This window comes from Hyperoodon ampullatus (genome assembly GCF_949752795.1).
Source record: "Hyperoodon ampullatus genome assembly, chromosome: 4".
In the NCBI taxonomy this organism is placed as follows: Eukaryota; Metazoa; Chordata; class Mammalia; order Artiodactyla; family Ziphiidae; genus Hyperoodon; species Hyperoodon ampullatus.
In genome coordinates this window covers 34,110,137-34,127,351 of record NC_136917.1, presented here as the reverse complement: position 1 = coordinate 34,127,351, position 17,215 = coordinate 34,110,137, and the positions used below count along the sequence as shown (strand labels likewise).

Sequence of the window (17,215 nt, the reverse complement as noted above, 5' to 3'; positions counted from 1 at the left end):
GCTGAGTGGCGGGTGAGGACCAGTAGGCAGCTTCCAAGATGGTAAGTAGACAGGCTGAGCTCATTGGGTTTCTCTTCTGATCTTTAGGTGAAGGGACGGGGTCCCTTGAAAATCTCCTTCCTCACCCCTGACCCCAAGCTCTCAGGTATTTTCAAACTCTGGATCATGGTCTTCCGGTGCAGTGGTTTTCAAACTTTGCTGTGTACTAAAATCACCCAGGGAGCTTTTTTCTTTTTTTTTTCCTGTTTTTTTTTCTTAATGAGGTGAAATTCACATAACATAAAACTAACATTTTAAAACATATGATTCAGTGGCATTTAGTACATTCACAATATTTTGCAATGACCACCTCTATCTAGTTCCAAAACACTTCCGTCACCCCAAAAGGAAACCCTATACCCAACAGCAGTCACTCCCATTCCCCCACCCCAGCCCCTGGCAACCACCAGTCTGCTTTCTGCCTCTGTAGATTAGTCCGTTCTGGACATTTCATATCAATGGAATCATGTACCATGTGTCCCTTTGTATCTAGCTTCTTTCACTTAGCATGATTTTTTCAGGGTTTACCCACATTACAGCATATATCAGAGCTTCCTTCCTTTTTATGGCTGAATAATATCCCATTATATGGATGGACCACGTTTTGTTTATCCTTTCATCCACTGATGGACACTTGGGTTGTTTCCACCATTTGGCTATTGTGAATGGACCTGTATGTACAAGGATGTGTATACACACGTGTTTTCCAGGGTTGCTTTGGAAAAGCCCTGTGTCCAGGCACCATGCTCCAGAGCAGGTCCTCTGTCAGGAGAACCTCTGGGCGTGGGTCCCAGGCATCAGTATTTTAGAAACTCCTTGGGTAGTTGTAACATACAGCCAAGTTTGAGACCCACTGCTTCAGTGTATCATTAAGTCAATAAGTCAATTCAGCAGGTGGCTGCCAGCATTTAAAAGAGAGATTCACAGCTGGGTGAGCATTCTTTCCTGAAACCTGTGCTTGTGTATTTGGGGTTAAATATGTCTTACCTTAAGTCACGGTCCCAAAATAACTGTGAAAGCCATTGCTCTAGGAGAGTCTAACCCTTGTGGAATTTTCCACAGCGACGACAGTGGGTTTTGTTTTGTTTGCTTGTTTGTTTTTCTTTGGCTGAGCCGCTCAGCTTGCCGGATCTTAATTCCCTGACCAGGGATTGAACCCAGGCCACAGCAGTGAAAGTGCTGAGTCCTAACCAGTGGACTGCCGGGGAATTCCCAACAATGGGGCTTTTTCCCCCAAGTCACCAGTCCTCGATGGGACACGGAGCCCTGGGCCATCCTCCAGGATATCCCTGTCTTCCTTGTCCAGGTCTCGCCCCTCAAGGCTGCACAAGTAGGTCTCCTGTAGGACCCTCTCTGACTCACGTCTCTCTTCTGCTTTCCAGGGTGAAAGGAAAGGCGTAAACAAGTACTACCCTCCGGATTTCAACCCTACAAAGGTAAGGGGCAGGCTTCCTTCTCCGTGTCCACGATAGCATAGCGACCCCGCCGGGTAGGGGCCCCACACTCTTCATCCCCTCCTGGAGTCAGACCCACAGCTGCAGAAGCCTGTGCGGCCCCCAAGGTCTCCCTGCCTTGCACTTGTCACCTGAGTCTTGGGGCAGCCTTCCCTCCCAGGTGGTCAGTGTGACCCTCGTCAATGACCCATGTAAACACCAGCATGCCCAGTGTCAGGTGTGGTGTGTTTCCAGTGGAGTCCAGGATGAGGGCCCACACACGGCCTCTGGGTCAGATCCCCTCACCCTCCCAGCTCCAGCTTGTCTGGCCTCCTCATTGTTCCCTCTGCCTGGAACCTCTCCATCCCTCTGACCCCAAGACTCCTTTCCTTCCTTTAGGTCTCTCCTCACAGAGGGCCTCCCTGACCACCGTCTCATTCTCTGTCGCATGACCTAGTGCTTTATTTCTCTCTGTAGCCTTCTTAACTCCTTGGTGCACCACCCATTTATTTGCGTATTATCCATCTCCCCTTCTATTTATTTATTTTATTTATTTATTTTTGGCTGCATTGGGTCTCCGTTGCTGCACACGGGCTTTCCCTAGTTGCGGTAAGCAGGAGGTACTCTTCGTTGCAGCGTACGGGCCTCTCATTGCGGTGGCTTCTCTTGTTGCGGAGCATGGACTCTAGGCACGCAGGCCTCAGTAGTTGTGGCTCGCAGGCTCTAGAGTGCAGGCTCAGTAGTTGTGGCACACGGGCATAGTTGCTCTGTGGCATGTGGGATCTTCCCAGACCAGGGCCTGAACCCGTGTCCCCCGCATTGGCAGGTGGATTCCTAACCACTGGGCCACCAGGGAAGCCCCCCATCTCCCCCTCTAGAACGTCCGCGCCTCAAGGGCAGGGATGTTCATCTGTTTCATTTGCGTCTGTGTCCCCACACTGTGGGCGCTCAGTAAGGGGCTAGTAAATGAATCAGCATGTCCCAGCTATGTGGTCCCCTGCACATGACTCGGTCTTTCTACACCAGAGTCTCCCCATAGGTCCAAAGGGGAAACAAAACAACCTGACCTCCCAGAAACGTTGAGGGATTAAAGTGAGATGACACACATAAAGTACCCAGCAGAGGTTTGCTGGTCTTGTCATCTCACCTGATCCCACAACACCTGGAGGTAATTATGATCCTCGTCCCCAGTTGACTCATAGGGCTCAGGAAGGCAAAAGGTGAGGTCACTGCCCAGGGTCACACAGCTCTTTTAGCTCCTAAATGGGAGAGGTAAGATGCAGACTCCTGTTTTCCTGATTCCAAGCCCACTTGCTTCACCAAAGCCTAAATGCCTCCCATTTTGCTGTTAACACTCCCAGCAGGACATAAGAATGAGGCCTCGGCCTGTGGGAGAGGGCCTGAGCTCCCCCAGCTCAGCAGTGCTAATCTGCTCCCTCTTCCTTTCCACACAGCATGGCTCACTCAACAGATACCATAACAGCCATCCCCTTCGGGAGCGGGCTCGGAAGCTGTCCCAGGGCATCCTCATCATCAGGTAAGGCCCTGGCATCACCTGAGGACCCCTGCCCTTTGTGCCACCTGGTGTCAACCTCAAGGAGCGTTCAGCACCCCCTGATTTTGCCCAGTGCTGCAGGGTCTTAATTCCATAAAGCAGAAAGTTGCTGTATCAGTCAGCCATTGCTGCATAACAAAACGATAAGCACATGTTAAGCACTTGTTTTGCTCACGAGTATTCAGCTCAGCTGGATGCCTCTGCTGGCCTTGGCTGGGCTTGGCTGACCTGGGCTGGGCTGTCTCACATGTTTGGGGGTTGCCTGGGCTTGGTTGGTATGACTGGGCTGTGTTCCAAGTGTGTCTCATCCTCCAGCCAGCTAGCCTGGGCTTGTTCACACAGCAGCAGCCGGGTTCCAAAAGAGAGCCGGCAGAGGTATGCAAGGCTTCTTGAGGCAGAGACCCTGAGCGGTACCCTGTCACTTCTGTCTCATTGATTCCCCAAAGCAAGTCATGATACAGGGAAGGGGTGGGGCAACACACTCCACCTCTTGACAGGAATGGCTGCAGAGTCATCTTGCAAAGGGCACGGACATGGAGAGGATAAAGAATCACAGCCATTACTGCGGTCAAGCCAGGATGATGGCTATTCCGGGGTTCTCCTCTTATTTCTGGCCAGCACCCTGTGGGTCAGCCGTGGCAGGAAGCAGAAGCCAGCTTGTGTCACCCCAGAAGGAGCCCCTCTCTGCCTCCTTCTCTGCCTCATGAACTCTGCCCTCAGCCTCTGGGGTCCGCCCTGGGCCTGAGCAGAGCATCCAGTGACAAAACTGTCAGAGGCAGGAACATCTATGGAAAAGTAGTCAAGATGCAAATCTCAGCAGTGGCCCCAAGAGTCACAGAGCTGAAGGTCACCTCCAACTCCCGCCATGCCTCCACACTCCAGAGCCAACCACCCACCCTGCCTTCATCCAGTCTGTTTGCCAAGCCCTCATCTCATCTGTACAGTGTCTTAAATTCACCTCATTATTCATTACTTAATGGTTCTGTTTTAAAAGAGAAACTCCATTACTGCTGTTAATGGAAATGTACCAGAATTGCACGTTGCAAATAGAGCTGGGTAAAAGAAACCCAGGGACTTCCCTGGTGGCACAGTGCTTAAGAATCCACCTGACAATGCAGGGGACACGGGTTCAAGCCCTGGTCCGGGAAGATCCCACATGCCACAGAGCAGCTAAGCCCGCGAGCCATAACTACTGAGCCTGTGCTCTAGAGCCTGTGCTTGGCAACGAGAGAAGCCACCGCAATGAGAAGCCTGCGCACCACAATGAAGAGTAGCCCCCGCTCGCCGCAACTAGAGAAAGCTCATCCGCAGCAACGAAGACCCAATGCAGCTAAAAATAAATAAATAAATGTATTTAAAAAAAAAAATCCAGTGTCACTACAACAACTTAGCTAAACTGGAATCGAACACCAGTGCTCCCTGAAGCCTGCTTCCTCCTCTGCTTGGAAACTTGTGTAGCTGACGTGGTGGGATATGGAAGACAGGGCAGCACCCAGCGGAGACGCTCACCCAGACTGGGTCAGCTGGCCAGAGAGCCACGTGATGGGCCTGGCCTGGTTGCAGGAATGACCACCGTTCTTTACCCTCCCGCTTGCATGCCCTTTGCAATGTGACTGCAGCCAGAGTCGCTGACCTGGAGATCCTGGGAGAGCCCACGGGGACAGGGACAAATGAGCTGTTCTCTGTTTGTGTAGATTTGAGATGCCCTATAACATCTGGTGTGACGGCTGCAAGAACCACATCGGCATGGGTGAGCTTCCGCCCGCTCCCCTGACCCCCACCATTCAGCCCCGTGGCCAGCGAGCCCCTTAACTGCTGGGCGCCATGAGAGACCGTCTCCGCCAGGGTCCCGATCAGGAGTCGAGTAGGGGACAGTGGGCTCAAGTGCCTGGTGGGCTGTGGATGCCTCATGGCAGACCGGTTAGGAGGCTCTGGGTTCAAATCCCATCTCTGCCACTTCCTAGCTGGTGACCCTTGGCGGGCGACTGAGCCTCTGTGTGCCTTGATTTACCCATCTGTGAAATTCAGGTGGTATGAGTGCCCGCCTGTGTGGCATATAAAATGCTTAGTGCAAGGAATTCCCTGGCGGTCCAGTGGTTAGGCCTCTGCGCTTTCCACCGCAGGGGGCATGGGTTCGAACCCTGGTTGGGGAACTAAGATCCCACAAGCCATACAGCGCAACCAAAAATAAATAAAAAATAAAGTGCTTAGTGCACAGCATGTGGCATGTGCAAGGGCTCGTAAACTCAACCTGCTGCTGCCACTACCCTTACTGTTACCTTGAGCATTCAGACCCCTGATCGTGCCCACAGGTGCACAGTTGGATGGACAGACATGGGTCCGCGGCCCTGCTCAGCAGCCCTGAGGCCTGCGGCAGGTGACTCGACCCTCCTGGCTTCCGTTTCCTCCGCTATAGTACAGGGATCCTCAGCCCTTCCCACGGCGCCTGGCCCAGGGCAGCAGCTCGCTCTGTAAACAGGAGCCGGCAGCTCTCGGCAGGAGGGTCCAGTGCAAGAAAGAGGGGCCAGGCCACCCCACTGCTGAAGTGGAATGACTCCCCCCAACGCATCCCCCTGATCAGACCCAGCAAGGGGCATCTGCCCCAAAGGCCGCCAGGCGCTCAGGCGACACAGCCTGAGCACAGCCTGACACCACACATGGGTCAACCTCAGGGCCGTGAACAGAAGCAGCCCCCCAGAAAAGGAAAAGCTGGCCAGGCCACACCACCAACCGCCCCGCCAAGCTCTGTTTTTCTAGTTTAAGCTTTTTTCACTCAGTAAGCAAGATAAGAGTCAAGAATATACCATCTAATTAGTGAAAAAGGAACAAAAAACCTGGATATTCTCTAGAAAAATAATAAAAGCCAACCTTTTTTTTTTTTTTTTTTTTTGGCCGCACCGCACGGTTTGTGGGATTTTAGTTCCCTGACCAGGGATTGAACCTGGGCCCTGGCAGTGAAAGCACAGAGTCCTAACCACTGGACCGACAGGGAGGGAATTCCCAAAAGCCAACCCTTCTTGAATGCTTGCTGAGCACCTGGCCCAGTGTTAAGCGATCCGTGTGTATTACTAGCTTCTGCAGTTCTCACACCAGGCCTGTGCGGTAGGCGTCATAGCCACCCCTATCCAATCGATGGGGAACCTGAGGCCAGACGGCCAGGGCAGCTGGCCTAAGGTCACACAGCTGGTGGGGTGGAGCCAGGGTTTGAACCCGGCCCTCTGGCTCCATCCAGCCCACCCTCCTCTGTGGCCTGAGCACCCATCCCGCAGCCTAGACATGGCTCTTTTCTGCTTGAATTTCAGTGTCCTCCAGAGGTGTCTCCCCTGCAGGGGAGTAAAATACCACCCCCATCTGCTCCCCACCCCAGGAAAAGACACTGAGGGTGGCCTGAGCTCTAGCCTTGTTCTCTCCCTCTCCTCCTAGGTGTTCGTTACAATGCAGAAAAGAAGAAGGTTGGCAATTACTACACGACCCCGATCTACAGGTAGAGGCAGCCTGGTGGGCCGCAGGGTGAGGGCGCTACAAAGGAGTCTGAGTGGGAGGGAAGTTTCTACCCTCTGCCTGATGATTATTCCCTGGGGGTCTCTTGGAAACCATCATGGTCTGTCAGTCAGGGCACATCCTGCCTAGAACCCTTCATGGTTCCCACCTTCTTCAGAGTAAAAGCCTGAGTCCTCCCCATGGCCCACAAGGCCCCGCACGCTCAGCTCCGTCCCCTCAGGAGGGTTTGTTGAATGAATGAGCGAACGAACAAATGAATGGATGGATGAACAAGTGGCCATATGTGTCTCACCCACGGCCGTCCCCCGGACATGGAGCCCAGCATGTAGCAGGTGCTCCGTGAACACCAGTGGATGACACGCACGGATAGAAGGAAGCAGGCCACAGTGTCCTGACTCTAGCCCACCACCCCCGACCCTGCCAGGTTCCGGATGAAATGCCACCTCTGCGTCAACTACATCGAGATGCAGACAGACCCCGCCAACTGCGACTACGTGATCGTGAGCGGCGCCCAGCGCAAGGAGGAGCGCTGGGACATGGCGGACAACGAGCAGGTGCTGACGACAGGTGAGCGCCGAGGGTGGGCCCCGAGCCCGCTGCCAGCCCTGAGCCCAGCCCCGAGCCAGGGCCCTGAAGGCCCAGCCCCGCTCTCACCCTCGCAGAGCACGAGAAGAAGCAGAAGCTGGAGACGGATGCCATGTTCCGACTGGAGCACGGTGAGGCTGACCGGAGCACGCTCAAGAAGGCCCTGCCCACCCTGAGCCACATCCAGGAGGCCCAGAGCGCCTGGAAGGACGACTTCGCCCTCAACAGCATGCTGCGCAAAAGGTTCCGGGTGAGCAGGGCTCCGGCCCGGGATCAGGACCACAGGCAGGCGGGGGTGGCCCGGCATCACCAGCGGTGCAGCGGGGAGAACAAAAAGCAGGCTGAGACCCAGGTTCGGCCCACTCGCTACCACATCCTAGCTATAGGCAGGTCATTTCACCCGCGGTTTCCCCATTCGCCACCACATCCCTACATCACAGCACCCATGGGAGGCATCTAGCCCCGCAGCTGTTATTAAGCTTGCGGCCCCTTCCCCTGGGGACTCTGGCCCTCACAGCAGACTCTCAAAGAGAAGAAATCCTCAAGCTGGGGCACAAGTGAGTCCCGACACCCCACCCCGTGGCGGGGGCAGGCGGAGGCCCAGCAGGGCACTGATCAGCTCCTAACATATTTCATGGGCCCGCTCAGCTGTCCTGAAACAAAATCCATAGTTTGACAACCCGCCCCCACGTAATTTCCAAAATCACCCCTAGAGTCAAATCCCTACAGATAAAAAGGGAAATTACCTACAAAATGTATAATGCCTATCTCAACATGTAAATGCTTGGGCCAGACACCTGTACCTGCTTGTAGAGCCACTGAGGGCACAGGTGCAAACGCAGACTCCTGACCCCAGGGGGACAGGGTCGTAGCTGGAGGACACCCTAGGGCGTTGCTGTCAGTGACACAATGGCTACTACAATTGTGCCAAAAATACTCAGTGGAGCTAAGTCACAGGGAGTGGGGGTCTGGGGTCAGAGGAGTATAATAGAAATGGGCTTTTTACCCTCGCGGGCATCCGACAGGGCAGTGGAATGTCCTTTGGGAACACGAGAACTTTTGCCTCTTCCCTCGCTTTGTGGGGCAGCTTACACCCCTGGAGCCTGCAAACGGAGCCTGGGCAGGAGCATCCCGGGCGACCCCACAAGGCACAAGCTCCAGATTCATCATCTTGCCACTCCCGTTTTTTCACATCACCTTTTCTGATCATCCTGTGGTTTTTATTATTAGGAGTAAAATTGTGGGTTTTCTTACTAATTATTTGTTACTGAAAGTGTATCTCTCTGGCCAGGCCTGTGCCCAGAGCTGGTGTCCCCTGCCTTGTGGGCATCCCCACAAACGTAACATCCCAAGGAACCCCATCAGTCCCGAACCTGCCCTGCCTGCATCCTCCCCTTCTCAGTAATGGAAGCATCTCTGTCCTTCCGGACACTCAGCCCATAAAGCCCAGAGTCAGCCTTGGTTCCTCTTGTTATAACCACCACTCCCCTCTCCCCATCTGTCAGCAAATTCTGGCAGGCTCTGACCACTTCCTCAGCCTCCATCATCCCCTGCCTGAACCAGCACAGTCCCTCCACCCTGGTCCCCAGGGGCTCATGCCCTGTGTCCCAAGCCTGTTCCCCTCACAGCCACCAGGGGGCGCCAGTGAGCGCCTGAGTGGGATTACATCCCTGCTATGCTCAGAACCCTCCGTGGCTCCCAATGGCCAGAGTCCTCCCCATGGCCCACCAGGCCCAAATGATCTGCCCCTTCCCCTCCTTACCCCCATCTCCACCTTTCCCTTGCTCATTCTGCTCTAGCCACATTGGCCGCCTCACTGGCAAGCACACTTCTGCCTCAGGGCCTTTGCACAGGCTGTTCCCTCCACCTTGGAACACTTTTCCACCAGATACCCACATGGCTCCCTCACTCAGACACCTTTTCTCAAACATGATTTTCTCAGGAGACTGTCCCTAACCCTCCCCTCTACCATGCACGCCACATTTAAAGTTGAACCCCCTGCCTATTTCCTCCCCTCTTCCCAGCATTCTTTCTCTCCTCACCACTTTGTCTTGCTCGCCCACTAGAATGTCAGCTCCACCAGGGCAAAAGATTTTGTCTGCTCACTGCTGTGTCCCTAGTGTCTAAAACAAGGCCTAGCACCAGAAAGACGTTCTGTAAATATCTGTGGAAAGAATGAATGAGTGAAGAACCCAGTGGTACACATACTAATGATCGTGTCTCCTGCTGTTGAACAAATTATATGTCCCGAGCACTGTGTGAGGCCTTTTCCTCGCATAAGCTTGAAGAGAAGGAAACTGAGACCCTGAACACGGGAGGGATTCTCCCCTCCAGCTCAGAGGGCAAAGAGGCACGGCTTTGACACCCACCATCCCTCCCCAACCCCTTCTCCCCAACACAGGAAAAGAAAAAAGCCATGCAGGAGGAGGAAGAGAGGGACCAGGCCCTGCAGGCCAAGGCAAGCCTGGACATCCCGCTGGTGCCAGAGACGGAGGATGACCGCAGGCTGGCCGCCCTGCTCAAGTTCCACACCCTAGACTGTGCGTGGGGGGCCAGTGGGAGAGGGGTCAGGGTTGGGGGAGATGGGGGGCTGCTCGGGCAGAGGGCGGCTCTGGACCTCCTTCTCCCCCCCTCCCTCTCCTCATCCCAGCATATGAGGACAAGCAGAAACTCAAGCGGACAGAGATCATCAGCCGCTCCTGGTTCCCCTCCACCCCGGGACCTGGCGCCAGCAGCAGCAAAGCCAGCGGTGTCCTGAAGAAGCTGTCCCAGAGCCGCAGATCTGCTCCCACTGGCTCCCCCATCACCGTGGGGCACCTGGGCATTGTGCGGCGGCGGTCCCGGGAGGTCCCAGAGAGCCCTCAGCACACGGCTGAGACCCCCAAGTCTGGGGAGCCACGGGTGCCAGAGGGCACCGCCCAGGACAGGCCCACATCCCCCAGAGACTGTACTCAGGAGACAGCCAAGACCTGCAAGAACAGTAGGCCACCGGGGCAGGAGGAGAGCTGTCAGGACAGGCCCCAGCCCCTGCCGGGCTCCTCCCAGGAGGCAGCCAGTCCCCAGGACACACCCCAGCCCTGCAGCCTCAGCTCCTCCCTCGTGGCTGACTACTCTGGTTCGGAGAGTGAGTGATTCTGGGGGCCAGATTCACTCAGGAGGCCCCTCACAGGCTGCAGCCCCTTAACCCACCAGCCCTTGGAGAGCTCAGTGACCACCCTCCCCAGACCTCACCTCCTCACAGTAATGGAGTTGTTATTTATTTGGTCCTGGAGAGGGTGTCTGTGCCTTGTGGGACCCCCAACCTCCCAGCATTAAAACCCTGCTTCTTTGCCTCTGCCTCAGGTTACTAGATGGGCCCAGGAGCTATGCCTGCACCCCTCTCCGCCCTCCAACCCAACTAAGCTTGCCCAGTATCTCATCAGCCAATGCTGATGCTGTGACCACAGCCTGGGTCCCCACCCAGCTTGGTGAGGGTTGAAAGGTAGTAGCCCAGGCTGGCCTGTAATCGGGGCCAACTTCCTGGAGGAGGTGGCACAGGCTGAGTATGAAGGATGAAAATGGGACTGGACAGCAGGGGTGCTCAGGATCCAGGCCAGATGCAGGAGGGGATGGAGCACACAGGTGTGGGCTGTTCATTATCCCCCACCCATGGGGACACCCTGGAAGGGTCATGAAAGAGTCCCCAGCGTGTTGTTTCCTTTGAAGGAAACTAGTAAAGTGAGCAAAAAACAGCTGAGCATCCACCAGGTGACTCATGGCCCACCACCTCCCCCTAAATCCTGGAGAAGGATCATTTCACAAACATTAACGGAGCACTTGCAGCGCACCAGACGCTATCCTAGCCACTGGAGATACAGTGGTGAACAAACCAGACGTACGGAACTCTCGGGGCTGAGGTTCTGGCTGAATTCTGCTGAACTTGTAATGTGGCCTGTCCGGAGGTGGTGGTGGCCCCCAGCCCACAGGCCTTTACTCCCTGCGGGGATGGGAAGGTCTCAAGGCAGCAGTTAAGAGTCTGTTCGATCTCAGAACCCCCTTCTGGTGCCTTGCTCTATGTGAGGGCACAGGGAGCACTCGCACTGGCTGGAGATGTCAGGCCCCTGAGGGTACCCACCTGGCACTTAAGAGTCTTGCTATAGCCAGACGCCAAACACAGGACTTGGCATGCAATAGTTGCCCTATAAATAGTGGCACCTTTTTGGTTCCGAGGGTGCGGCTAACTGTCCAGGTTTGGCGGGGAAGGTGGAGTAGGACCCAGCGCCTGGATGGCGGGTCCTAGGAGCCAGCGAAGTTGATGTGCGCACGCTCCGCCTTCCGAGAGAGGTCCCACCCCTGGGGCCCTGGCCTCGCCCCCTGCGCCCTTTCCGGCGCCGCCTCCGGTGCGCGCGGCCAGCTGAGCCCCGGGAGCGGCGGTGATCGCGACTGCAATAGCATGACTTTGGAGGCGATCCGCTACTCGCGGGGCTCACTACAGATCCTCGACCAGCTGCTGCTGCCCCAGGAGAGCCGCTATGAAGCGGTGGGCTCGGTGCGCCAGGCCTGGGAGGCCATCCGCGCTATGAAGGTGGGGCCGCTCGGTGGGACCGGGGTGGGGGGCTTCCCGTGCCTGCAGTCCCTGACGCCCCCATTTCCCCACCAGGTGCGCGGTGCCCCAGCCATTGCGCTCGTGGGCTGCCTCAGCCTCGCCGTGGAGCTGCAGGCGGGCGCCGGGCGACCCGGACTTGCCGCGCTCGTGGCCTTCGTGCGCGACGCTCTGAACTTCCTTGTCACCGCCCGGCCCACCGCCGTCAACATGGCCCGCGCCGCCCGAGACCTGGCCGACCTCGCAGCCCAGGAAGCGGAGAGGGATGGCGCCACGGAGGAGGCGGTCCGAGAGAGGTAGAGGGGCCTTGTGCCAAGCGCTGCTCTAACTGGCGGCTGTTCATTCTTTTTTTTTTTTTTTTTTTTGCACAACGACCCATGTTACAGATGGGGAAACTGAGGCAATGTGCTCTTAGTCCAGTGCCACACAGGCAGGGCTGGGACTCACCACCGGGCAGCCTGGCCCCGAGATCCTTGAACTCAGTGCCCTGACTTTGACCTCCCTGAACGTCTGCAGCCCTATCTGCCCTTGGAGGCCCTTTTAAGTGCCACCTCATTTACCTAGTTTTTGCTTTTGAAGAATTTTGTTTCTAGCCCTGGTCCTCTCCCTGCTCTCTTCCCACTCTCTCCCTCCCCGTCTGCTGCACAGATACTTTCCATGTTCCTTAACCCCCACCAGGGTCCCTTCTGCCTCAGGGCCTTTGCACACACCATTTCTGCAAGCCAGGTATCCATCTACTTAATCTCCTCTCCTTCAAATTTCAGGTTTGTGCCTTCCCCACCCCCCATACAATACAGCTCATTCCTGTCCTCTGTCTCCTGACTCCGCTGCCTTTTCCTTCACTTTATTGTCTGTTCATCACCTGCCTCCCCCACCTCAGTGTCAGCTCCATAGGAGCAGAGATTTTTGTCTTGTTCACTGCTGTGTCCCCCAGCCCCTGACGCACAGGAGGTGCTTAGTAAATGTGTCTCCAGAGCAAATGGAGTTACAGTTAGGTGGCTGTGGCAGAAGGGTCCAGCCCCACAGCTGTGAGAGGCTTTCAGCAGGAGAGCTCCAGGAGAGCAGTGTTGGGCAGGGATGAGGGGCTGGTGTGGGCTCTGAAGCCTTGTGACCTGTGCTCAGAGTCCCTTGTCGGCCCCAGAGTGATCCGCTGGACCGAGGACATGCTGGCAAAAGACCTCCGGGACAATCGGAGCATCGGGGACCTGGGAGCCCACCACCTCCTAGAGCGGGCAGCACCCCAGGGCGGCAAGGTGATAGTGCTGACCCACTGCAACACTGGTGCACTGGCCACTGCTGGCTATGGCACAGCCCTAGGTGAGCGGGCATCCACAGAGATAGGGGAGGGCCCTTTTTGGATGCAAGAGAAAGAAACCCAAACCACTTTATATACCCCCCAAAATGTGAATTTATTAGTTTTTGTACAGAAACACTCAGGGGGTTGGCTTCAGTTATGACTGGATCCAGAGGCTCAAATAATAGCATCAGGGTCCATCTATCTGTATCCCTAAGATCTGCCCTCCTCCATGGTGGCCTCATCCTCATGCTCCACTGGTCGGCCAGGGTTCAGATCACAAGGAAAAGAGCCTAGGGTCTCTATTCCGACAGTGTTAGAAAAGCCTCTTTGTATCTCGGGGGCTCTGATGGAGTCATCTGTCCATCTAGGATCAGTCACTCGATAGGCCTGGCCTGTGCCATGTGCCTAGAAAATGGGTGGGGGGAGTTCCCTGGCAGTCCAGTGGTTAGGTCTCGACACTTTCACTGCTGTGGCCCAGGTTCATTATCTGGATGGGGAAGTGAGATCCCACAAGCCATGCGGTGCAGCCAAAAAAAAAACTTAAATATTTTTTAAATAAAAATAAAGTTAAATTAAAATTTTAAAAAAAGAAAGTGGGTGGGATGTGGACTCCAAGAGGACTGAGGGGTAGGGCGTAGGCCCCTAAAGAAAGATTAGGGTAGCTGTGACCAGGACCAGGGGGACTGGGTCCTGGGGTTCAAGGCAGCAGATTCCACTTGATCCTAAATTCTCCAGGAGGTTTCCCTACCTGCCTAGGTGCCACCCTTGTGCCTGGGGACTGAGGCTCTGATGGCAAGACATTCATTCATTCATTCACTCAACAAATATCTATGCTTAATAAATGCTTATCTGCTGTGTACCCCATCATTCATACATGCATCCATTCCTTCAGTCACTCAGCATTTATTAAGCACCTACTGTGTGCCAAGCACAGTTCTAGGAGTTAGGGACCCAGCAGTGGAGAAAGTAGATCAAATCTCTGCCATCAGGAGCAGGAAAATAAGAGGAACAGACACAGGAACAGAACAAATACGTATGATGCATTTGAAGGTGGTAAGTGCTAAAGAGAAAGAGTAGGAGTTGGCGGTGTGAGGGTTGCTATGTGAGATGGAGGAATCCCGCAAGACCTCACGGAGAAGGCATTCTCTAAACACATTTGTACCAGGCAGAGAGAACAGCCACTGCAAGGGTCTGGGAGTGGGACTGCATGGTTTGGAGAACCATGCTGCTAACCAGTGGGCTGCCCTGCCCATCTGTCCCTTTGCATCTCATCCTCCTGGTGGGCTGGGCCCCACAGGTGTGATCCGCTCGCTGCACAGCCTGGGCCGTCTGGAGTATGCCTTCTGCACGGAGACCCGGCCCTACAACCAGGGAGCCCGGCTGACGGCCTTTGAGTTCGTCTACGAGCAGATCCCCGCCACCCTCATCGCCGACAGCATGGCGGCAGCCGCCATGGCCCACTATGGAGTGTCAGGTCAGCAGGTGGGGGGTGCCCGTGGGCAGGGCTCCAGGCATCCAGGACCCGGTGGTGACTCCCGGCATCTCATTCCCCAGCTGTCGTCGTGGGAGCCGACCGCGTGGTTGCCAATGGCGACACGGCCAACAAGGTGGGCACCTACCAGCTAGCCATCGCCGCCAAGCACCATGGCATCCCCTTCTATGTGGCTGCCCCCAGCTCCTCGTGTGACCTCCACCTGAAGACGGGCCGGGAGATCATCATTGAGGAACGTCCTGGCCAGGAGCTGACCCATGTCAATGGGGTCAGGATTGCGGCACCCGGTAAGCCATCTGCTCAGAGGGGGGCACCATAGGCCTGGGCACCTCTGTTGAGGCACCCTGACCCCTTCACAGGCAGCAGGTGGTATTTGGGGTGTCATCAGCCTTCTGGGGCATAAGCTGCTCCTTCAAGCCATATTTTAGAGCAGACACGTCTTAGAGGTCAGATTCAAGGTCAGAAAATACAACTCATGAGTTGGGAAGCCTTGAGCGAATTGTCTTGCTCTTCTCCAGCTCTGTTTTCTCACCTGAATAAGAAATAAGAGTACCACCTGGCCGAGTGCTTATGAAGAGACAGATATTCCTCAGCTTCCGCACACTTCCTGGCTGTGTAGCCTGGTTGCCTAAAATTCATCCCTAAGAGCCCCATGAGCTGTTTTCATGACCTACCTCATATACCCCAGGCAGTTCAGTGTAATTAACCCATGTGAAGTGGAGAACAGTGCCTGGACCTTAGTGCTCGTTAAATAATAACAAGTATGATCGAAAACCTTTTATAAAAAGGACCAGTTAGGGATAGGGAGTTTGGGACTGACGTGTACACACTGCTATATTTAAAATGGATAACCAACAAGGAGCTACTGTATAGCACAGGGAACTGTATTCAATATCCTGTGATAAACCATAATGGAAAAGTAGATAGATAGATAGATAAATAATAAAAATAGATAAATTAATTCTGAAAAAAAAAATATTTTCTCGTTATTTGTTTGGTGCCCCTGCTTTCCTGGAGGCTTAATTATTTAACACTGATCAAAACCCATAAGACCATGGAAAGCAGAGTTGACAACCCACCGTGCCCCTCCCCCCAGGAAAGCTGGGTAACACGGGCCAGGTGCAGTCTGGGGACCCCAATACTCTGTTCTGGCCAAGGATCACAGGAATGCAGACCCCAGGAGAACATGTCTTTCTTCTGATTTTTCCAAGAGAAGCCTTACGTCTGTTATATGTTTGAAAGCTCCCATGCTTTGAAAGCTGGCAGCTAATTCAGTGGTCTTAAAAAACTGTGAACCAGAGAAAACAGAGTTTCCAGCCTCTTGTGTAAGATTGTTATTCATTCAGCAAATATTTTTGAGCACCTGGCCAGTGCCAGGTGACATGATAGGGCCGGGGAAACAGGAGTGAAAAAAGACATAAAAGTCCCTGCCCTCACAGAGCTGACAGTCCGGTGGGGAGACAGACAACAAACGAGATAAATAACAAAATTCCAGTGTATGTTAGAAGGGGGTAAAGGCTGAGGAGAAATAAATGAGGCACAGAAGGATATGGGAAGTGTCTGTGCAGGGGGTGGATTAGACAGGATTATCAGAGAAGTTCTCACTGAGAAGGTGATATTTGAGAAAAAACCTGAGGCCAGTGAAACATCAAGTCATGTGCGAATCTGAGGGAAAGCATCCAGGCAGAGGGCACAGCCCCTGCAAAGGCCCTGGGGTGGATTCTTGGAGTTTCCTAAAGAGATTCTTGGAGCAGGCACAAGTGGGTGGATGTATATAAGATTTTGAAGGCTTCTTCTTAGACAGTGACAATCCAGGAATGTAGGGGGTCTAAATTCATTACTGGTATCAAAAGCCATGCCTTCATGCACTTTTGGGGTGAGGATCTCTAGATTCTCAAGGATTGCCCAATCCCAAAAACCACTGTGCGTGAGACAGGTGACAATAGCTTGAGAACTTTCACTGAGCCTAATACCTGCCTTTCTTGCCTCCCCCCTCTCCCCTGAAGGAATTGGGGTTTGGAATCCTGCCTTTGATGTCACCCCCCACGACCTCATCACTGGCGGCATCATCACAGAGCTGGGTGTCTTTGCCCCTGAGGAGCTCCAGGCAGCCCTAGGTGCCACGGTCACCCTAGATGGACCCCAGAAGTAACCAACCTAGCTGTCCATATCCTGCCCCCATTATTTTTATAATAAACTTATTGAATGGCCTGCCCCAAAGCTGACCTTTTTCCCCCAACCACAATTCTTCCCAGAACAGAGAAAGCAGACAGGGCCTTTGCATGGCTCTTAAGATCCCAGCAGCTGAAGTCAAGCTGCCTGAGTTCATATCACAGTTCCACCGCCTTTTCTTTTTCTTCCTTTTTTTTTTTTAATTTATTTATGTATTTTGGGCTGTGTTGGGTCTTCGTTGCTGCGTACAAGCTTTCTCTAGTTGTGGCGAGCGGGGGCTCTTTGTTGCAGTGCGCAGGCTTCTTGCTGCAGTGGCTTCTCTTGTTGCGGAGCATGGGCTCTAGGCTCTCAGGCTTCAGTAGTTGTGGCATGCGGGCTCAGTAGTTGTGGCTCGTGGGCTCTAGTGCGCAGGCTCAGTAGTTGTGGCGCACGGGCTTAGTTGCTCTGCAGCATGTGGGATCTTCCCAGACCAGGGCTCGAACCCATGTCTCCTGCACTGGCAGGCAGATTCTTAACCACTGCGCCACCATGGAAGTCCTCCACTGCTTTTTCTGTTGTG

The 17,215-nt window shown here is 54.4% G+C and overlaps 2 protein-coding genes across 3 annotated transcripts; both read left to right on the top strand.

The window, feature by feature from the left end:
- Positions 1-4,728: 4,728 nt before the first annotated feature.
- On the top strand, positions 4,729-10,443 carry YJU2B (YJU2 splicing factor homolog B; the record flags this gene model as incomplete). Its single annotated transcript, XM_079702975.1, has 6 exons — positions 4,729-4,777; positions 6,451-6,511; positions 6,953-7,095; positions 7,191-7,363; positions 9,515-9,653; positions 9,764-10,443. The coding sequence occupies 6 exons, from the start codon at positions 4,729-4,731 to the stop codon at positions 10,243-10,245; spliced, it is 1,047 nt and encodes a 348-aa protein (XP_079559101.1). The 3' UTR covers positions 10,246-10,443.
- A 1,087-nt stretch (positions 10,444-11,530) lies between these two features.
- MRI1 (methylthioribose-1-phosphate isomerase 1) lies at positions 11,531-16,659 on the top strand (the record flags this gene model as incomplete). Of its 2 annotated transcripts, XM_079702268.1 has the most annotated exons (6): positions 11,531-11,677; positions 11,753-11,991; positions 12,837-13,012; positions 14,290-14,466; positions 14,547-14,771; positions 16,491-16,659. In XM_079702268.1, 6 exons carry the CDS (start codon positions 11,546-11,548, stop codon positions 16,634-16,636), a joined length of 1,095 nt encoding a protein of 364 aa, XP_079558394.1. In that variant the 3' UTR covers positions 16,637-16,659. The 2 variants fall into 2 exon arrangements, with proteins under 2 accessions (XP_079558394.1, XP_079558395.1); XM_079702269.1 differs by lacking the exon at positions 12,837-13,012 and having other exon boundaries at positions 11,546-11,677; positions 14,171-14,466.
- Positions 16,660-17,215: the final 556 nt, after the last annotated feature.